At 39.6% G+C, this 21796-nt stretch overlaps 1 protein-coding gene across 1 annotated transcript in view; it reads right to left on the bottom strand.

Moving 5' to 3' along the window:
• Positions 1-1537: 1537 nt before the first annotated feature.
• Positions 1538-21796, bottom strand: part of CCDC198 (coiled-coil domain containing 198) — a 32554-nt gene continuing 12295 nt past the window's right edge. Inside the window, exons 3-6 of the mRNA XM_056134350.1 lie at positions 13131-13208; positions 11595-11693; positions 10259-10418; positions 1538-1773 (exon numbers count right to left, since the gene is read on the bottom strand). Of these exons, the coding sequence (XP_055990325.1) occupies positions 1538-1773; positions 10259-10418; positions 11595-11693; positions 13131-13208 (573 nt within the window). The remainder of the gene's footprint in view (positions 1774-10258; positions 10419-11594; positions 11694-13130; positions 13209-21796) is intronic.

The raw sequence follows: 21796 nt of genomic DNA, 5'->3' as shown, positions 1-21796 counted from the left end.
TAAAAAGTAATTTTTGTCAATGAAATAATGTTTGGCCTAAGCATTTGTTCCTTTAAGTTCTAAGATCTACTTTATAATCTAGGAAAAGATCTACTTTGTAAAAAGTTATAAGATCTACTTTATAATCTAGGAGATCTTCACAGAATTTTGAACTCTAGTCATAAATACATTAATGAATTTCTATACTGAACATTATCACTTCTCTTTCCTATAACCTCTCATATGTGATAAGCTGCTAACTCCTAGGAAAATGGCACAAATGGGGATCCAAAGTGATAGTAAAGTGGGTAGGGCACTTGCCTTGCACGCTGCTGAGACCCAGGTTCAATCCTTGGCATCCCATATGATTCCCCGAGCCCACCAGGAGTGATTTCTGGTCACAGAGCCAGGAGTAACCCCTGAGAACTGCCATATTTGGCCCCAAAACTTAATAATAAAGTGACTCAAGTTTGTTTGTTGTTTTGCTTTTTTGCCTTTGGGGGTCACACCCAGCAGTGCTCAGGTTTTACTCCTGGCTTTGCACTCAGGAATTACTCCTGGCAGTGCTCAGGGGACCATATGGGATGCTGGGATTTGAAACCGGGTCAGCTGCGTGCAAGGCAAACACCCTACCCACTGTGTTGTCACTCTAGCCCCTAAAGTGACTCAAGTGAGTTTAACGTCTAATATCTAATTACCAAATATTCTTTAAAACCTCATGCTCACATATATAAAATCTACGTATGTACTTTGTTAAAAAATATTGGCGGAATGTCAGGGAGATAGCTAGAGTGAATGCCTAGCATGTTCAGGGCCCTGAGTGCAATCCCTGGTGTCACAGGGACTCCCAACACCAACAAGTATTCCAGGCAGGGTGAAGATGAGCTCTTCTGGGTGTGGCCCTTATATGAAAAAATTGGTGTGGTGTCAGGTCTCAGAGACAGAGCCCAGTGAATCATGCTTTGGAAAGAGCCCCCTTTCCAATGACTCAACTGGTCTAATGCTTACTTCAGTGAACAGAACATGCTAAAGATGATGTGGCATTGGATCCAGGATGAACCTTTAAAGTCTGGGCAGTTTCTGCTTTCTTCTCTTGGGATGGTTGCTTTTGAAAGTTCTTGGCTAATATCATAGCAAATTCACTACCTTGATATAGCAAACATGAGACTTGGGAACCAAGAGTCTCTGAAACAGTATGGAGAGGGGATTGTTGCTACCTCTGTGTCCCACTCAAGCTTCCAGAGGACTCCAGTTCTAGCTGCCAGAAAAGACTTGAGAGAGAAAGGCAAAAAGAAAGGCTTAGGAAAAAAGAAAAAAAAAAGAAAGGCCCAAATGAGCCCAGCTCTTCATGGTGAGATAGTCAAGCTTTCCTTTGCCTTTACGTTTTCAGGCAGTTACGCATATAATTAGCAATGTAAGCCACACTTGCTGATTCTGAGCCTCCAAATGAAAAGTGAGTGTGTGTTCTCAGAATCACTCTTATGCTAGCCTGAAGGGTTATTACAGGAAATCCAGGAACTTTCAATGTGCATGGGATGTCAGTTAGCTAAGAGCATTATTAATCTCGGTCAAAAAACTCATCAAAAAGTGGGATTCTCTCTGTTCTGGTCCTCACCAGCGCTCGTGATTTTTTCTCATCTTTCCCCAGTTCATCTGAGTCCGAGCTTGAGCTATCCCATAGTAGCTGTCCCCGGGCCTCCTGCTCACGGAACCATGTTTCCATTTTGCCTATTTTCCGGGGAGAATCGTCATTTTTTGTTGGAAGATCCCAAAATTCTGCATTCTGTGAATGTCCTACAAAAAAAAATAGAAAGTTTATTTAATCCAACTTCTCCCCTAACAATGAACAATGATGCATTTGCTTCAATGCTTGGTGTTTATGAACAAAATAATGAGGTTGGTATTATTTCAAAATTATGTATATATAAGGTTAAAGAAAGATCCCCACATAAAACCCTATATCTTGATGGACAATACTTTATTCCTATTTTATCTTTTTTTTTTCTTTGCTGTTTGGGTCATACCCGGTAATGCTCAGGAGTTACTCCTGGCTCTGCACTCAGGGGTTATTCCTGGCAGTGCTCGGGGATCCATATGGGATTCTGGGGTTTAATCCCAGATTGGCTGCCTGCAAGGCAAATGCCTTACCCATTGTACTATCACTCTGGCCCCCTATTTTATTTTATTTTGAACTTCCCAAATTAAACTCAGAGGCTTGGAAGTCTCTCCCAGTGATTCTCAGCCAATAAGGCAGGTAATTCAAAGTGAGGGCCCGAGAATAGACTGTAATACAGCTCACACCCTGCTTTGCCTGGATTACTTGGGCCACCTTGGTAGTTCTCAGGAGCCCTTAGGCCAAACCCTGTGGTGCTTGGATGGAACCAGGGTTAGGCCTTAACTCGTTATTGTCTTTCTGGCCCCTAAACCTATTTTAGGGATGTGGAAATAGGAATTCACAAATGTTTAATAACTGGAACTTGTCTGTAACCTCTAAAGAAAAAAAGTAACATACACAAAGATATAGCTAATATTTGTTGTGATATTAGGAAATACCAACAATTATTGTAGGAATAGCAACCAAAAAACTCTTCCTTTGCAGTTTGTGTTTTGTAAACATGCTTTTGGAGCCCAACTGAAGGAATTTGATTTCAAGCACAGCGCTTTTTTCCCTCTTTCTTTCTTTCTTTTTTTTTTTCTTTTTTTGGGTCACACCTGGCAATGCACAGGGGTTCCTCCTGGCTCTGCACTCAGGAATCACTCCTGGCAGTGCTCAGGGGACCATATGGGACGCTGGGAATCGAACCCGGGTTGGCCGAGTGCAAGGCAAATGCCCTACCTGCTGTGCTATTGCTCCAACCCCACCCCTCTTTCTTTCTTTCTTTCTTTCTTTCTTTCTTTCTTTCTTTCTTTCTTTCTTTCTTTCTTTCTTTCTTTCTTTCTTTCTTCCTCCCTCCCTCCCTCCCTCCCTCCCTTCCTTCCTTCCTTCCTTCCTTCCTTCCTTCCTTCCTTCCTTCCTTTGGGGGGTAGACATCCTGCAGTGTTTAGTGGTCTCTTGACTGAATGCTCAGGGCCACTCCTGTCTGTGCTCGGGGACCATATGAAGCGTTGGAGTTCAAACTAGGGTCTTGACCTCAGTTTTGTTAGACAGACACATTAAACTTTGTACTGTCTCCTAGGTCCCAAGCACAGTGCTTTTCCTAACAGAGGAGAGGGCAGGAGCCATACAAACAGATTACAACTCAGAGAATTTCAGTCAAAAGAGTGCTGTTCCCTTTGTGTCAGTAACATATTACTATATGTTGTAAGTAATTTTTTATATAAACCTGTAAAATATCTGTAAGGCAAATGGTTGATTTTATTTTCAAGCGGATGAAGAAAACAAAGCCAGATTCTGTCTCACTAGATTACTAAAACTCTCATCTTAACTTCCAAAGAAGGGAACAATAATAGTTAAGTACAGTGTTTAATAAGCAGTGTTGGAAACAGTGGAATCTTAATCACCAGAACTAGAAGATCACACATATAAGTCTGTGTTGTTGACTATACTTCACTTTTACGAAGGAAAATAAAGAGAGATCATTTTGAGAAGAAAAAGAAATCAAAGATGCAAATAAGTAAATGAGCATCATTGTTTAATCATATGCCTAGTGCAGTGGTACAGTCAACAGGTCTTGCAGAGGGAAGTATGCTTTATATAGTATGAAAATTATTATGTAGACTCACTATTCAAAAGACATGGGGGTGTACAGTGGGTTAAAGACCATTTATTTATTTATTTATTTATTTATTTTTGCAGAGTCTCAAGTTGAAATCAGGGCCTCAAGTATCAGAGTCATACATTTTACTACTGAGATATCTCCTCCACAGCTGTATTTGTTTTGGGGGTCATACCCTGTAATGTAGGGTGCAGATGTGAATTGGAGGGGATAGAATATAGTGGCTGTGCTAGAACTCAGGATCTTGCACAGGAACCATATCTCAGCCTCTAGACTATATCTAAGAAAGTAAGACTCAATTATGTACTACCCACAAAAAAATTCACTTTAGATACAAGACACATAATTTGAAACTAAAATGACAGAAAATGATATATTATGTAAAAAAGCTGACTAACCTATATCAATATCAGACATATTTGGCATCATAATATCTTCTATAATAAAGACAAACAGCAGCAATTCATAGTGCAAAGAAGTCAGACATCAATAAAATGTCAAAGTTATAAATAGATTAATAATAGTGTTTTAAAATAAGTGGGGTAAGCTGACAAAACAAAAGGAAAAAATAGCCACTCTGTTATCAAAGATGGAGTTTTTAACATCATTCTTTCCACAATTGATAGATTAGAAAAAATCATTAAGACTTAGAATTCTGAAGTTAATATAATAGCCATATTATACAATAGAGTTGCAAGTGACTATTGAAATACTAAAGGGGTTAAACTGAGATGCACTGGGTAGTGTATAATTCACATCAAATTTTAGGGTGTAAAAATAAGGTTATAAAATATATAATTAATAATATATAATAATTCAAGTAAGTTATGTTTAAGTGATATTTAGATATTGTACAGTACATAAAATATAATTTTAAGATAAAAAAGGCTTAGAGGAGGGGCCTGAGAGAGTGTACATTCCATATATAGTTAGCAAACTACAGATCTGAATCCAACAGGAAAAGATGATGCTTCTTGCACCAGAAGAAACAATTTTTTTGTCCCAAAATGGCTGCCTTTCAAAGCTACATAAGTACCCAGAGTGACATAGTACACAGTGAGGAGGGCTTTTGCCTTGCATATGGGTGACCCAAATTGGATTCCCGACACTTGGTGTGGTCCCCTGAGCCTGCTCGAAGTGGTCCCTGAATGCAGAGCCAGGAGTAAAACCTAGCACTCCTGGGTGTGAGTCAAAGAAAACATTAACCTAATAATTCTGGCATTTGTTTGTGAAAATATACATGTCTTCCATGAAGATGTACTTTCCAAATTACCTTTTGGTTGTTGTTTCTGAATAAACCCATTTTGCTGCTGAAATACAGTGGTTGTTTTTTGTTGGCAGTCAATAAAGGAAAAGATGAAGAAATCACAAACTTTATATTTGCATATTTTTTCCAAGGTTAACCTAGACAAAACTTCAAGACTTTGGAGTAGTGAAGGAGCAATACAAGAAGGGGATGGAGGTGAGGGTCTTAGAGTAAGTTCTCATATACTGAGTGACGATTAAATGAGATAATGCATGTTAGGGCTGGAACAATAGCACAGAGGGTAAGGCGTTTGCACATGGCCAAACCAGGTTCAATTCCTCCATCCCTCTTGGAAAGCCCAGCAAGCTACCAAGAGTATCCCACCTGCATGGTAGAGCCTGGCAAGCTCCCTGTGGCGTATTCGGTATGTCAAAAATAGTAACAACAAGTCTCAAAATGGAGACATTACTGGTACCGCTCAGGAAAATTGATGAACAATGGGAGGACAGTGCTACAGTGCAACACATGTTAAGGGCAGATCACGGTGCTTGGTTCCATCAGTGTTAACCTGGTATAAAATGAAAGATCAAGAAAAAGGAGAAAATTTTACTTCACCTTATGTCAGTCTTTTCTGTCCCCTTTAGTTCTGCACATCTCCCAAATACTTTACTAATGTTGATGCTTCTTGGCCTGCTCTTAAATAACGATTTTGAGTGTCTAACATTATCTCAGGAACTGTTCTTAGTTGTTTTGCCAGTATTTTTAAATTGCATGAGTTGTGTATGGGACTACACAGCATGTTTTATGCTGGCAGTTGAGAAGATGGGTTAAATAGATTCCCCAAGTAGATTTTCAATTATTCAGCCTTTTCTTGTTTAATTAAGCTATTGATTAAGCAGTGTGTTCTCTGAGCAGGGGTAGTGTCTCTCAGCAGGAGATTTTGCTTAGAAGATGATCTTAGAAGACATGGCCAGCATTTCCAATGATCCTTTAGTTCTCAATCTTGCTGATGTGGCCATTTGGCCCACACCCAGCAATCTGTGTGCATTGCTGCCTATGTTCAGTTGCAAGTGTATTGGCCCTGGGATATTACAGACAGCAGAACTTACGAGGACTCTGGAAGAGCAACATAGCTGAGGGCTTGTTGACATGGATATTCTTTGGAATTCAGAGCAATATGAGGTCACTAAATAATCTGCTCTGGTATGGCTGTGATATGTGGATTGGGCAGGGTCAAAGCGAGCAAAGTTGCAGTATCTAGCTCTTGGAGTATTCAGGGGAACCATGGTGAGGAGTTGAGACTGTTCTTTGGTTCATGGAAACTCATTGAATTTATTTATTTATTTATTTTTTATTAGCAAGAGAGGGAAAAGTATGAATTTTCATTTTATACCGGTGGGTTTCAATCCTTTATGTTTGTGGACCAGCACCAGTTGAAAACTGCAGTTGAAAACCACTGTTGATATGCTTGCTCTGCTATTACTGTGGTGATTCTAGGACTTCATTGCACAGGAGAATTACCTTGTTATTTTGATAAAATTAAGATTCTGATGAAGGTCTGAGGTTGAGCCTGAAATTCCGCTTTTCATAAAAGTTCCAGGTATGCTAATAATCTGTGGCTAATACTCTGATTCCCAAATAGAATTACTTAAAATGCCCCCTAAACTTTAGATCTGAATTAACTGTAAGGATTATTAAACCCAGCGTACCGCCCCTGGCTCCATAGTATCTGAGTTAGTCATTTGATTGGTCTCAAATGAACCCACGAAGATGCTGATTCTGGTTTCTGGGACAATGCTGAGAGCCACCAGGAGGACTGATAGAAGGAGAGCAAGATCAGAAGGAAGAAGTACAGTTAAGAGGTAGCAGAAATAGCACCACTGTATTGTGATATGATGCTGGCATTGGGTATGGGAGAATGAAAGCAGATTTCAATATCACTGATGCAAACAGGACATTGTGATAAACTGCAGGACATTGTGATAAACTGCTGCAAGCAGAGGGTTGGAAGGATGCCTCCATTTCTAACCTAAATGATGTATGTCTAGAGGTCTCACCCACTGAGACAGTGCATGCAGTTTGGGGTGGGCTGTGGAGCTGGGTTTAGTTTCAGATATTCAGGTACATTAAAGAGGGCTGAGGAACAGAGATACAGTGCAGAGTTTTGCCTTGCATGCAGCCAATTCTGGTTTGATTCCAGCAACAACATATGATCCCAAACATATGGTTCACCTCCAGGAGTGATCCCTGAGCACAAAGTCAGGAGTAGGTCTTGAGCACAATGGCTCCAAACAATCAAACAAACAAAGCTGACCTTCAGGGGAAGGTATTGTATGGCACTAAACTGACTAATACCCAATTGCCATTTGATATATCTCCATGTCCTTCGAGGTTTTAAAGCATAAAATGTACCTTATGGTTTCTGGTCTGATGTTGAGGTCTTTAATCCATTTTGATCTTACTTTTGTACATGGTGTTAGGCAGAGTTCTGAGCCTATTTTTTTGCATGTAGCCATCCAGTGATGCCAACACAATTTATTAAAGAGGCTTTCCTTACTCCACTTCACATTACTTGCACCTTTATCAAAGATTAGATGAGCATATGATTGAGGAGAGATGTCAGTGTATTCAACCCTGTTCCATTGGTCTGCAGTTCTGCCTTTGTTCCAGTACCATGCTGTTTTAATTATTACTGCTTTGTAGTACAGTTTGAAGTTCGGGAGGTTGATTCCTCCCATTTTCTTTTTCCCAAGAATTGCTTTAGCTATTCGTGGGGGCTTATTGTTCCATATAAATTTCAAGAGTGTTTGCTCCATTTCTTTGAAGAATGTCATGGGTATCCTTATAGGGATTGCATTGAATTTATACAATGCTTTCGGTAGTATTGCCATTTTGACAATGTTAAGTCTCCCGACCCATGAGCAGGGGATATCTTTCCATTTCCTCATGTCCTCTTTTATTTCCTGAAGTAGCGTTTTGTAGTTTTCTTTGTACAGGTCCTTTACTTCCTTAGTTAAGCTGATTCCTAGGTACTTGATTTTCTGGGGCACAATTGTGAATGGGATTGTTTTTTTCATGTTGCTTTCTTCTCTCTCACTGTTTGCGTATAGGAAAGCCATGGACTTTTGAGTATTGATTTTATAACCTGCAACTTTACTATACGAGTCTATTGTTTCTAAGAGTTTTTTGGTGGAAGTTATTGGGTTCTCTAAGTAGAGTATCATATCATCTGCGAATAGTGAGAGCTTGATTTCTTCCTTTCCTACCTGAATGCCCTTAATATCTTTTTCCTGCCTAATCGCTATTGCAAGTACTTCCAGTACTATATTGAACAGCAGTGGAGAGAGTGGGCATCCCTGTCTCGTCCCTGATCTTAGAGGGAAGGCTCTCAGTTTTTCCCCATTGAGGATGATGCTTGCTGTAGGCTTGTGGTAGATGGCTCATTGAAGCTAATGGTATCTTCAAAGATGCCACGCCACTGGCCGAGCAAGTGAAAACAGAGATAGATAAATGGGACTATCTTAAACTAAGAAGCTTCTGCACCTCCAAAGAAACAGTGACCAAAATACAAAGACAGTCTACAGAATGGGAAAGGATATTCACCGAATACACATCTGACAAGGGGTTGATATCCAGGATATACAAAATACTGGTTAAACTCCACAAGAAGAAAACATCCAACCCCATCCAAAAATGGGGCAATGAAATGAACAGAAACTTTCTCAAAGAAGAAATCCGAATGGCAAAAAAGCACATGAGAAAATGCTCTACATCATTAATCATCAGGGAGATGCAGATCAAAACCACAATGAGATACCATCTCACACCTCAGAGACTGGCCCACATTCAAAAGAACAAAAGCAACCGATGCTGGCGTGGATGTGGCGAGAAAGGGACACTCCTTCACTGTTGGTGGGAATGTCCACTGGTTCAGCCCTTCTGGAAAACAGTATGGACGATTCTCAAAAAATTAGAAATTGAGCTCCCATTTGACCCAGCAATACCACTCCTGGGAATATATCCCAGAGAGGCAAAAATGTATAGTCGAAGTGACATCTGCACTTGTTTGTTCATTGCAGCCCTCTTTACAATAGCCAGAAACTGGAAGAAACCTGAATGCCCAAGAACAGATGACTGGTTAAAGAAACTTTGGTACATCTACACAATGGAGTACTATGTAGCTCTTAGAAAAGATGAAGTCATGAAATTTACAAACAAGTGGTACAATATGGAAAGTATCATGCTAAGCGAAATGAGTCAGAAAGAGAGGGATAGACATAGAAAGATTGCATTCATCTGGGGGATATAAAGTAACAAAGTATGAGATTAATACCCAAGAATAGCTGAGATCAGCACCAGGAGGATTACTCCATAACTTAGAGGCCAGCCGGGTATCCTAGAGGAAAGGGCTATTCAGATAGAGAAGGGAGCACCAAATAAAGGATGTTTGGAAGATCCTCCCAGGAGGGGAGATGCATGTCGAAAGTAGACTATGGACTGAACATGTTTGCCACTCAATGCCTCTTTTGCAGACCACAACACCCAAAAGGAGAGAGAGAACACAGGGGATTGCCCTGCCACAGAGATGGGGGGATGGGGGGATGGGGGTGGGAGGGATATTATCCATGGTGGTGGAAAATGGGCACTGGTGGAGGGATGGGTATCTGATCATTGTATAATTGAAACCAAAGCACAAAAAATTGTAAATCTACAACTTTAAAAAAAATAAAATAAAATAAAGGGAAAAGAAAAAAAAAAAAAAAAAAAACCAAGAGATAGCCCTGAGCCAAACTGGGTGTGTCCCCCACTCAAAAAGTTTATTTGTTACTTATTTTCCCAAACAGAAAGATTATTCTGTAATCCATCATAGCTTATTTTTTATTTTAAAATTTTATTTTCATAAGGTTGTTCACGTTAATTGATTATATTCAATATTTCAACACCAATCCCACCACCATTACACCTTCCCACCGCCAAAAAAAAAAAAAAAAAAAAAAAAAAAAAAGCATAAAATGATACCCTTTTGCTTTGTCTCCTCCTGGGAGTGAAGAAAGAATTCTGCAACAATGCAAATAAAAGTACAGTAGACCCCTAACAAGAAAGAGAAATCTTGCTATTGTGCTTCAGCATCTGTCTTTTCCTCCCTACAATCCCATATTTTATGTCAACCTGTTCATTATATTAAAAGAGGCAAATATTAATATGAACTCTAGGCTATTTCCTCTCCCTTACCCAATCCCTTTTGGAAGTTTATTTGATGAAAAATTTTAAACACCACTCATAATAGTTTATTTTACTGAAAATTTCTATGACTCACCTAGACTTCTATTCACAGTTTCATCAGGCAGCAAGGTAAGCAACTCATCATCATCATTTCTTGGAGATTTTTGAAGGATTTTCTTGGCCTTATGATCTCTGAGCTTTTGCTTGTTAATTCTTGCTTCTCTTTGAAGACTCTTCTTTAACTCCTCCTGGGCCTGGAAAGAATCAGCTGTGAACAATCAATGTTCTCACCAAGAGAATTTTTCACTGGAATAGGTCAGCAGGTTGTTGTGAGTTGTGTGTGTTTGTGGATACTTTGCAAGTTGTGTGTGTTTGTGGATATTTGTGGTTCTCTCACCAGAATGTGGGTTTCTTTATCATTTTTACAATTACAAATTATGGAAAATTTATGCACAGACTTGTTGGGAGGAATGAGAACAAGCCCTTGGTTTCAACAGAATGAGGCCTGATTACGATGTGAGTCTTTGTAAATATTTTCTGTAGTTCACAGAATATACTGTGCTGGAGCAATAGCACAATGGGTAGGGGATTTGCCTTGTACCTGGCTGACCTGGCCGACCTAGGTTCAATTCCTCCGCCCCTCTTGGAGAGCCTGGAAAGCTACCAAGAGTATCTCCCTGGCACGGTAAAGCCTGGCAAGCAACCTGTGACATAAACACAGTAACGAGTCTCACAATGTTACTGGGACCACTCAAGCAAATCCATGAACAATGGGAGGACAGTGACAGTGACAGAACATATTCTCTGTAGTTCTCTATGGGCTGATGTGTCTGTAAGTGCAGAGGAAGTAGACTGCAGGCTTACTTACCAAACTGGGAAGACTGGAATGTGACAGTTATGGGGGACAGCACTGTAAAGGACATGTTACAAGAGATATGTTCTACATGAATTATATGAAATATAAATATGAATTATAGAGAGAAAGATACCTAAAATAAAAAACAAGTTAAATTTTTACCAAATAAAATTATTTAATCTTATTTTCCTGCTGGAACCACAATGTTATAGGAACAAACTGCTAAAACTGAGAGAGAGAAAAATAGATAGATAGATAGATAGATAGACAGATAGATAGATAGATACAGACAGACAGACAGATAGACACAGTCAGACAGAGATATACAAAGAAAGAGACTTGAGACCCTGATACACATTTAAGAGAACCAAAGGCAGAAAAATTCAAGAGGGTCAGTAGCAGAGGGGAAATCTTACTGAAACTACCAGCTCCTACAGTAGAACCTCCACTCTGGTGATTAAATTTAAAATGCTAAGTAAAGATCAGAGATGAATACTTAACAATATTCACGTGGTAGGACAGTGATTGTGTGGAGTAGATTTGGTAAATATGACAATCTTCTTCTCATATTTACCTCTTGTCTCTTACGGTTCATTTCCAGCATTTGCATCTTATGTAAATATTGTCTTTTCCCAGAAGTATACATTGGAATTTGCATCTTCTTTTCCAGGTCCTGCTATGAAAGGAGACATATATGTTTTGTTTTAATTAAAGCATACAATTTGCTTATTCAGTCATATAAATTTGTTTTAAAACATCTAATTCATTATTGACATTATCTGAGATCCAAAACTTGAAATCTTTTTTGGGACACAGCGAAATAATTTTAATCATCAACTGTAATTAATTTGGATCTCCCATGAGAAAAAGATTCACCATTGCAGTTCTCTATTAAGTTTTTAGATATGTGATATAGTTTTAAAGGTTTCTGTAGGTCTTTGAAGAGCTGGAATGGAAATACTTTTCTATCACTTACTTTGACAAGCTATCATTTTCCTTGTTGACATGCCGATAACTATCTCCCTAGAAATATATTCTGGTTAGAATGTTCAAATAAAATTTGCATTATCAACCTGCCATTAACTCCCTGTATCGTCAGTCATTGACTACTAACCTGGCTCTGAAATTAGAGGGGAAATAGGTATTGTGTGGTAGTATATATGTAGTACATTATGCTAGAATACACCCTCTATATATCAATACAATCTTGATATACATATATAATATATATTTATAATATCTAAACCATATATCTATCTAAACTATATATATCCATATATATCCAGTGGAAAAATACAAAGAGTTTTTGAGGAATGATGATATTCTTATCACTTGCTGTCACCAGGTAAGAAGCATATGGCAGCCCTGTAAACTGTGACTACGTTAGGTGAAGCTACTCTCAGGGAGTGCAACCATTCTCCCAAGAATAGTTAGGATCACAAACATGACCTTGAGGATCTGAAGTTTTTGGATATCTTTACTGAGTCAGCCAGCACATGGCGGCATCAAGTTGGCTTCAAAATCAATCAGAAGTGTTGAAAATATACTCCTACACCACAAGTTTTATTTCTATTGAGGGGAGTTTTCTCAAAAGAGTGTAATTAACTTATACAAGGAAAAAACTCTAAAGAAGATCCCATTTTAGGATTACATTTTGTGGGGCTGTGATAGTGAAGTCAGAAAAAATTTCCAGATGTGTCCCGATGAACACTGTGAGTGAAGCAAAAGGTATAAATGGAGGGTGGAAAGGCAAAGGGTTATAAAGCTGTATTTCAGCAGGTTTTAAAGCTTCTGGAATCATTGGTGTCCATAAAAAATTTCTGTCTCATCTATATCTCCCTGTCTTTACCAGGAAGCATCATCAAAGAGTAATTGCCAGGTGGAGGCAGACCCTGGAAAGGATGGACAACTTTGAAACATTCTAATGCTGAGAGTTTCATTTATATTAGTATTATTAGTAGACTTATTAGTAATTAGTATTATTAGTAGAGTTTCATTATTCTCTTAGTATTCTGTGCAAAGAATATGTAAAAGGACCACACACCCCGGTTCCATGCAGACACCACCCTAACCCCATCCACCCAATTCCTCCTCTCATGCCAATATTCACCTTTGTTCTCCCAGATTCTCGATGTTGCAGGAACCTTCCAGAAGTAAGTGTGTGTGGCAGGTCAATGGGCTCAAGCTTCTGGAAGTCCAACATTGAGAGGAGTTAGCATTTCTCATGCCATGGGATGATGAAACGTAAAAGTCAGGCATTAAAGTATCTCAACATTTTGCAAAAACAGCTCCTATTTCTGAGAGTTCAAGGAAAAGCAATTTCAACAGCATTACGGTCATTAGAGTGTAAAAGGCTTTTCAGGCTATCTGAATCTTTTTTTTTTATTCTTCTGTTGTGCTGACAGTGACATATTGATCTAAATATTGGTCAGAGAGTTAAAAGACTAAGAATCCCTTTTCTGACTGCATTGAGGATTCATGTCCAAAGTTATCAAACAACAAAGGTTATTAAAGATGAAAGAAGCACCAAGAAGTCACTTAATTTTATTCATTCCTTAACCACTGAACTGAGCTATTTTTTTCCTTAGGGACATGACCTATTTTTAAGATCTCAAAAGTAACTCCCTCAGCCTCTTCAATAATACTTACCAGTGCTTAGGAATCAGTTTACAATGAAAATGCAGTGTGCTAACAAATCTTAAACATGGTTTTTTTAGCAGGGCACGGGTTTGTGAGGAGATCATGTTGGTGTTTTAAGGGATCAGTAAAAGTGGAAAATATCAATGAACTAGTGGATCCGTTTCCAGCCGCACTTGCCTCAGATTTAATGTCCTTAGAAATTGGAGCCTTAATTACTGGGATCAGTGGTGGTGGAGAATAGGCACTGGTGGACGGATGGGTATTCGATCATTGTATAACTGAAACCCAAGCACAAAAATGTAAATCTACAACTGTACCTCATGGTGTTTCACTAATAAAAATCTAAAAAGAAAAAAAAAGAAATTGGAGCCCTGGGAAGTTGTTGAGATAGAGGCTGATGTCTTGACCTTGACATACTATGAGGTGGCTTTAGAGTGTCACAGTTCATTTGTTCACTCAGAAAGTCCTCACTGAGTGACTGCACATACCAGGCACAGTGTGCAATAGTTCTCAAAAATGAGCATGCTTCCTCTTGAAGTATACTGTCTATGAAGGAGGAAATCCAGTTATATTTTGTCATTGGTTAGTTAATAGTTGATTGGTTACTAATAAGCACTGCGAGCAGTGCTTTGAAAAAAAAGTCTGCAGGGAAGGATTATGACAATATTTAACTGAAGGACTCCTCTTCAGATATGGGGGGAAGGGATGTTATGAGTTGAATTGTATCCCCTTCAATTCATGTGTTGAATTCTTAGCCCCTAATACCTTAGAATGTGACTTTTTTTTTTGCTTTTGGGTCACACTTGGCGATGCACAGGGGTTACTCCTGGCTCTGCACTCAGGAATTAACCCTGGCGGTGCTCAGGGGACCATATGGGGTGCTGGGAATCGAACCCGGTTCAGCTGTTTGCAAGGCAAATGCCCTACCCGCTGTGCTATTGCTCTAGCCCCTATAATGAAAGTGGAGTACCTTGAAGATTGCAATTAGTTAAGGGTAGATCCTCAATCCAGTATGCCTGGTGTCCCCCTTGTTGGGCATAGATATGCACATGGAGAAGATATCATATGAAGGTGAAAGCAGAGATTGAGGTGGTGCTTTACAAGCCAAGGAACACTATAGATTGCCAGAAAATCACCAGAAGCTGACTTGAAGAAGTTCCTCTAGCAGTCTCTAAAGAAACAATCCCTGTCTACACTTCCAACTCAAACTAAATGTCTAGCATTAGTGCTCTAGTGGTGATCATAGCTACTTTTCAGACTTCTAGCTTCCAGCACTGTCTTTTATTAAGTAAAAAAATTGAGGTTCTGTGTCTTACAATACTGTTAATGATGGTTTCTCATTCACATAATTCTAACACCATACCCAACACCAGTGTACCTACTCCTCCACCAAGGACCCCGAGACTCCTCCCTTTTACCCTTCCCCCCCTCCCCAATTCTGTTGTGTGGATCAGTTCTCCCATTATGTTGTGTTTGGACTTTTTAGCTTACTGTGTATCTTTAAATCTCACATTTGAAAGAGATCATTATGTATCTATTATTTTTTTCTGACTTACTTCACTTAGCTTGATAGTCTCTAATTACATCCATGCTGCTTCAAATTGCATGATTTTGTTCTTTCTTAGACCTCATTAGTACTGTTAAGACAATATCTTTGTTATTTTAATCTACCCCATCTGTTACACGTGGTTACAGTTACTCTCAAAAACATAATAATATGAAAGAAAGAGAGAAGAGGGGAAAGTCCAAGAAATATTTTTGAGGGAGTGATTTTTTTCAATTGAAGTTAGAAAGTTGAGTGTTTAATGTGTAAAATACTCCAGGTGGGGGATGGAGGTGGTATTTTAAAAAACACCACAACTTATTAAAGATATTGTAAGAGGTGGTCAGTATTAATAAAATAGTGGTATATGTTAGTCTCTGCAGAACATAAAAATGTAGTGAAGATGCAGGAGATAGCAGCTGGTTCATAAGAACTTTGAGAGCAATGGAATTGAGGGAGAGGAAGACCCAAGAACTTATGGAACAAAGAATCTGCCGTGCCTGTAGATTTCCTTGGGGTGAGGAAAGAACAGAGAAGTATCTATGCTACCCCCTGGATTTGTTTCAGAATTTTTCCTGATTGATAAGACCTTTTGCTTTGTAGTCACAGCTACCAATCATGCCCAGAGCAACAATGTTATCTCTTTCAATTCTCATCTAAATACTGTGGATATTGTGAGAATCCTGAATTTCATAAAGATTAATAACTTGTCCAAGATTGTCAAATCAAAAAGAAAATGGTGACTTCAGGATTCAAACTTAGATCTGACCAGTTCTAAATCCCATGATATTTTCTGCACTAAATGTTGCAGGTGTCCCAGGTGTGTGGGACCCAGGGCTGAGATCTCCAAGCCTGCTCAGATTGGGACTGGACCTCCTCCACCCAGATCCCCCATCTTCCAGTATGTAAGCATTACACCCACCAACTGCTTCCGGTGACATGTAATTCCATCAACGGCCAAGACCCAGAGACTATAAAACACAGCTCCCGGATATCTTATTATCTAGTTTTTACTATGGAGAACCTGGCAGGCTACTGAAAGTATCCTGCCCACATGGCAGAGTCTGGCAAACTCCCTGTGTCATATTCAATATGCCAAAAATCAGTAACAATGATGGATCTTATTCTCCTGGGCCTGAAAGAGCCTTGAATGTGGCACTTTCTAAAATCTCAGGGCTAAGACAAAGGAGACGTTACTGGTGTCTGCTTGAGGAAATCGATGAACAACAGGATGACAGTGACAGTGACAATGATGTATTGCAAAATTGTGTTTATCATCAGAATCACTTGGAATTAAAAAAGAAAGAATTTCCTAGGCTGCATTTACTGAGTATTGAGATCCAGCCGGTATTGGATATGTCCCAGGAATATATATGCAACCACCCATGTCATTATGCAATCAACATAGACTCAAAATTAAAGAATAATCTCTGTATAGCATTATATATAGTTGTATATATTATCTACTATATTTATTGTTTAAATATATATTGTGTATACTATATGCCATATATACTATACATCACTATATACTATATATACTATTAATATAGTTAGTATATCTAATATATAATATTACTATATATAATATATAGTTAGGGCTGGAGCAATAGCACAGCCGGTAGCACGTTTTCCTTACACACAGCCAACATGGCCGACCTGAGTTTGATTCCTCTGCCCCTCTCAGAGAGCCCAGCAAGCTACTGAGAGTATCTCTGCCCACATGGTGAAGCCTGGCAAGCTACCCATGACGTATTTGATATGCCAAACACAGTAACAAGTCTCACAATGTTACTGGGCCCACTCGAGCAAATTGATGAATAACGGGAGGACAATGACAGTGACAGTGACGGTGACAGTATGCTATATATAAAAATTTAATTTTTTTAGAGAAGATTCATTTTTATTATTATTTTTTTGTGGGCTGGAGCAATAGCACAGCGGTAGGGCGTTCGCCTTACAAGTGGCCAACATGGCCGACCCGAGTTCGATTCCTCCGCCCCTCTCGGAGAGCCCGGCAAGCTACCGAGAGTATTCGATATGCCAGACACAGTAACAACAAAGTCTCCAATGGAGACGTTACTGGGCCCGCTCGAGCAAATCGACGATCAACGGGAGGGCCTTTACCTTTACCTTATTATTTTTTGTGGGGGTATTGTCTGGTGATACTCAGGGATTAATCCTCTTTGCTCAGGGATCACCCCTGGAGGGGTTCATGGGACCATTGAGCTTGCCGAAGATTGAACCCTCTTACCAATGTATAAGGCAAGAACTCTACCTATTGTACTATCTCTCTGGCTTCAGCAGATTTAGTTTTCAAGTCACAGCAGAACTGAGCAGAAACTATAGAACTGGGGTTCCCTTATGCCCTTTGACTACATGTGCCTGATCTAACTATCTTTATCCTGCACCACAGTGGTTACCATCCATAAACCTAAGCCTTTACTTTGTGTATCATTATCACACAAAGTTTATAGTTTACATTATGGTTCCACGTTGTATTTCAGTCTATTCGTTTTGACAAATGTATAATGACAAGTATCACCAATACAATGTGATATAGAATATGCCTTAAAAATTCTTTCTACCAGGTTAGAGAAATAGGTGAAAGGGCTAGAGCACATTATGCATTTTGGGGGCCTGGATTCTATCCCAGCAACACAGAGTCCCCTGAGCACTTTTGAAGAGTAACCTCTGAACACAGCACTGTGAGTAGCCTCCTGAACACCTGCTGAGTCAGACCTCAAAACAAATAAAAAATTTTCCCCCACTTATGTCTACTTATCTCTTCGTCTCCCCACCACTGATCCTATTGTCTCTACAGTTGTCTTTTCTGGAATGTCAGTAGGGTTGGAATCATGGCATATTTAGCCTTTTTAAAATTGCTTTTTTCATTTAGTAATTAATACATGATTAGTACTTGATCCTGTCTTTTCATTGCTTGATCACTTCCTATGAGCACTAATATTTCATTATATGCATGTATCACCATTTTCCTACTCTTCCCTGTAGGATATCTTGCTGCTTCCAAGTTTTAGGAACTATGAAGAAAGTTGTCATAAATAGCCATGGTCAGACTTTTGTATAGACATAAGTTTTCAATTAATTTGGGTAAGTACCAAGAATAACAATTGCCAAATCATATGTAAGAGGATACTTAGTTTTGTTTTTTGTTTGTTTGGGGGCTACACACAGCAGTGTTCAGGGGTTACCCCTGGCTTTGCTCTCACTCCTGGTGGGGTTCAGGGGGCAATATGTGGTGGCGGGGATTGAACCCAGTTGGTCAGCGGTGTGTCTTACCTATACTATCTCTTTGGCTCAAAGAAGGCACTTAGTTTTGTAAAAAATTGTTAAATAACTTCCAAATTTACAAACAGTTTACATTCCCACTAGTCAAATGAAAATTCCTGATGATCTATATTCTTGTCAGCTTTTGGTGTTGTCAGTGCTTTGGATATTATTTTGTTTTCAGTATTTTGACCATTCTAATATGTAGTAGTATCTCATTGCTGCTCTAATTTGCAATTTTCTAATGACTATGATACTGAACATATTTTCATAAACTTATTTGTCTTCTCCTACCCTATGCCTGACTGTCTCCACCAGGGCCCAACAGCTGAAGACCACCGAGGCCCAGCCAAGGCCATGCTGGGAGCACTCTCCACACACTTGGATGAGCCTCACGCATAAAAGAACTGACAGAGGAACCCAGGTGTGTGGGACCCGGGGCTGAGATCTCCAAGCCTGTACAGTTTGGGACTGGACCTGCCAGTAACTAGACAGTTACACCCACCAACTGCCGTGTAACTCCAACAACGGCCAGGATCCAGAGATCATCACACTCAGCTCCTGGGAGAGAACAAGACAGAGTCTCCTACCCTATGCCTGACTGTCTCCACCAGGGACCAACAGCTGAAGACCACCGAGGCCCAGCCAAGGCCATGCTGGGAGCACTCTCCACACACTTGGATGAGCCTCACGCATAAAAGAACTGACAGAGGAACCCAGTTGTGTGTGGGACCCGGGGCTGAGATCTCCAAGCCTGTACAGTTTGGGACTGGACCTGCCAGTAACTAGACAGTTACACCCACCAACTGCTGTGTAACTCCAACAACAGCCAGGATCCAGAGATTATCACACTCAGCTCCCGGATTATCATCTCATTCCTAATTCGGTCAAACTGGCAGGCTACCAAATGTAACATGCCCACACGGCAGAGTCTGGCAAACTCCCTGTGGTATACCCAATATGCCAAATACCAGTAACAATGATGGGTCTCATTCTCCTAACCCTGAAAAAGCCTTGAATATGGCACTTTAAAAAAAAAAATCTCAGGGCTAGGACGAAGAAGACGTTACTGGCACCTGCTCGAGGCAATCGACGAACAACAGGGTGGTCGTGATCGTGATCGTGATTTGTCTTCTCATATGCCTTCTTTTGACATTGCATTCATAAAACAGATATTTAAATTTTATATTTATTTACTTTGCCACACACTTTGCTCAGGGCTTTGCACAGATCTCTGTGTTCAGAGATCAACCCTGTTGGTGTTCAGGAGACCTTATGAGGTGGTGGGGATTGAACCCAGATTGACCATGTGCAAGCCTAGTCCATTACCCACTATACTGTCCCCCTAGAAATAGGGATTTTTTAAATTTAAGGACACTAAACTTCAATAAATTGTTTCTTTATATTTCAAAACCCTTTAAGAATACTTTTTAAAAATTGGAATCTATCCTGCCTCAGGCAAATAAAGGAACTGCATCAAAATAGAACAAAGGGCCAAAGAGATAGTAATAAGGTTAGGTTGCCTGCTTTGCATGTTACTGACCTCTGTCACCACCACATGGTCCACTGAACATCACCAGGTACATCCCTGGAAGCCCCAAGAAGCATCCTGGTGAACCTTGGCATTGCAGGGCCATAGCAGCACCACTTCTCAAACCCTTACACTGAACTGCTGGACTAGTTAACCAAGAATCACTAGGAGAGAGTGTACACTGCTTGGGAAGCCACCCTCTTATCCCCAACCCCCAAATTACAGAGGTTTTGCTGTGACTCATTTTTCATAAATTGAGGGTGAAGATGCTAATATTTCCAAATATTTAAAATAATCTTCCCATAACTATTTTTGTTTTTTGGGTCACACCTGGCATTGCTTAGGGGACACTCCTGGCTTGGTGCTCAGGGGATCACGCAGTGTCAAAAAACAAAGGTGGGCTCCCTCCTGCAAAGCATAGATACTTCAGCCCTTTGAATTATTTTCTTAGATTCTCCCCATTACTTTTTGGGGACATTTCTTTTACTTAAAAATGAGTATATATTCCTCTGTTTTCAGTCTCATTTTATTTAAATCTACAGTTCTAATGAGGATCAAGTAGTGCCGGTCTTCAGGGCAGTCTCCTTAGGCACTGGAATAAACAAGGAATGGCACTATTCCTTCAAAAAAAGCACTAGGTGGCAGCAGCTAACATTGTAAATAGGATTCCTCTGTTAATTGCACTGGGCCTCAGAAGCTTCATAGAAACAAATTGCTGGACAATTGGTTTCCCTAAACAAGACTCAAATGGAATTGCCTGAGAATTCTGGAATCATTGTTCCTGTTCCATGTCTGGGATGTGAGATGACTCGCTTCATCATCTTCCAGAGAAAATAGAATAAAAAGAATTATCAAATTGGTAAAATGATACCATTTTCATTTCATGTTATTTAAAAAAAAGCCTTGTTTAAGGGATTTCCGGCTGTCTTCGAAAATGAAACAAATGGTGAGGCCAATAAGATAAAGTGTCTGTTAGGAGGTACAGGAAAGGAGATTACATCAAACAGAAATTGTTAAACTTAGTCTGTGCACCAACCCGAGTTAATTGCTTCTGATCTTAGCAGAAAGAGAGTGGTGGGCAGGAGCAATTCAAAGAAAATATAAAATATGTTTGACACCATTATTGCAGAGAGCATCTTTTAAGATTCTGAGAATAAGCTAAAGGTGTTCAGGACAGACTTGGAACAAAATATTATACAACCAAGTAGAAATTCTTGGTCAAAGCACTGCAATGAGTTCACCTTTCAATAGCATTCAGTGAACAGCAATACCAGAAAGATGAGGGGTCAGCCTTTAGTACAAGATAAATATCGCCACAAGAAGAAAACAGAACAGAAAAGAATACTTAAATGAAGCACAACCACACGCATTTAGAGTTCCTTATAGCTCTGAGTTATTTCTGTAACTTAAAGGGACCTAAAATGGGAAATGAGATGGGAAATGAGAATCAGGCCCACCGCTTGAAATCAGGGAGAGCATGTTCTTCCAGTAACTACAAAGTATGAAAGAGATGTATCACAACCTCTCAGGATCTGTATTGCAAACCATAAAGTCCAAAAGTAGAGAGAGATTATGGGGAATCATGTCTGCCATGGAGGCAGGGGGAGGGTGGGAAAGGGGCGGTATACTGGGGATATTGTGGTGGGGAATGTGCACTGGTGGAGGGATGGGTGTTTGATCATTTTGTGATTGTAACCCAAACATGAAAGCTTGTAACTATCTCTCAGTGATTCAATAAAATTAATTTTTTTTTATAAAAAGAAAGAGATGTATC

The sequence above is a fragment of the Sorex fumeus genome, unplaced genomic scaffold (assembly GCF_029834395.1).
Source record: "Sorex fumeus unplaced genomic scaffold, SorFum_2.1 ptg000098l, whole genome shotgun sequence".
In the NCBI taxonomy this organism is placed as follows: Eukaryota; Metazoa; Chordata; class Mammalia; order Eulipotyphla; family Soricidae; genus Sorex; species Sorex fumeus.
Note: the sequence above shows the minus strand (reverse complement) of the source record. Positions and strands in the feature narration are given on the sequence as shown.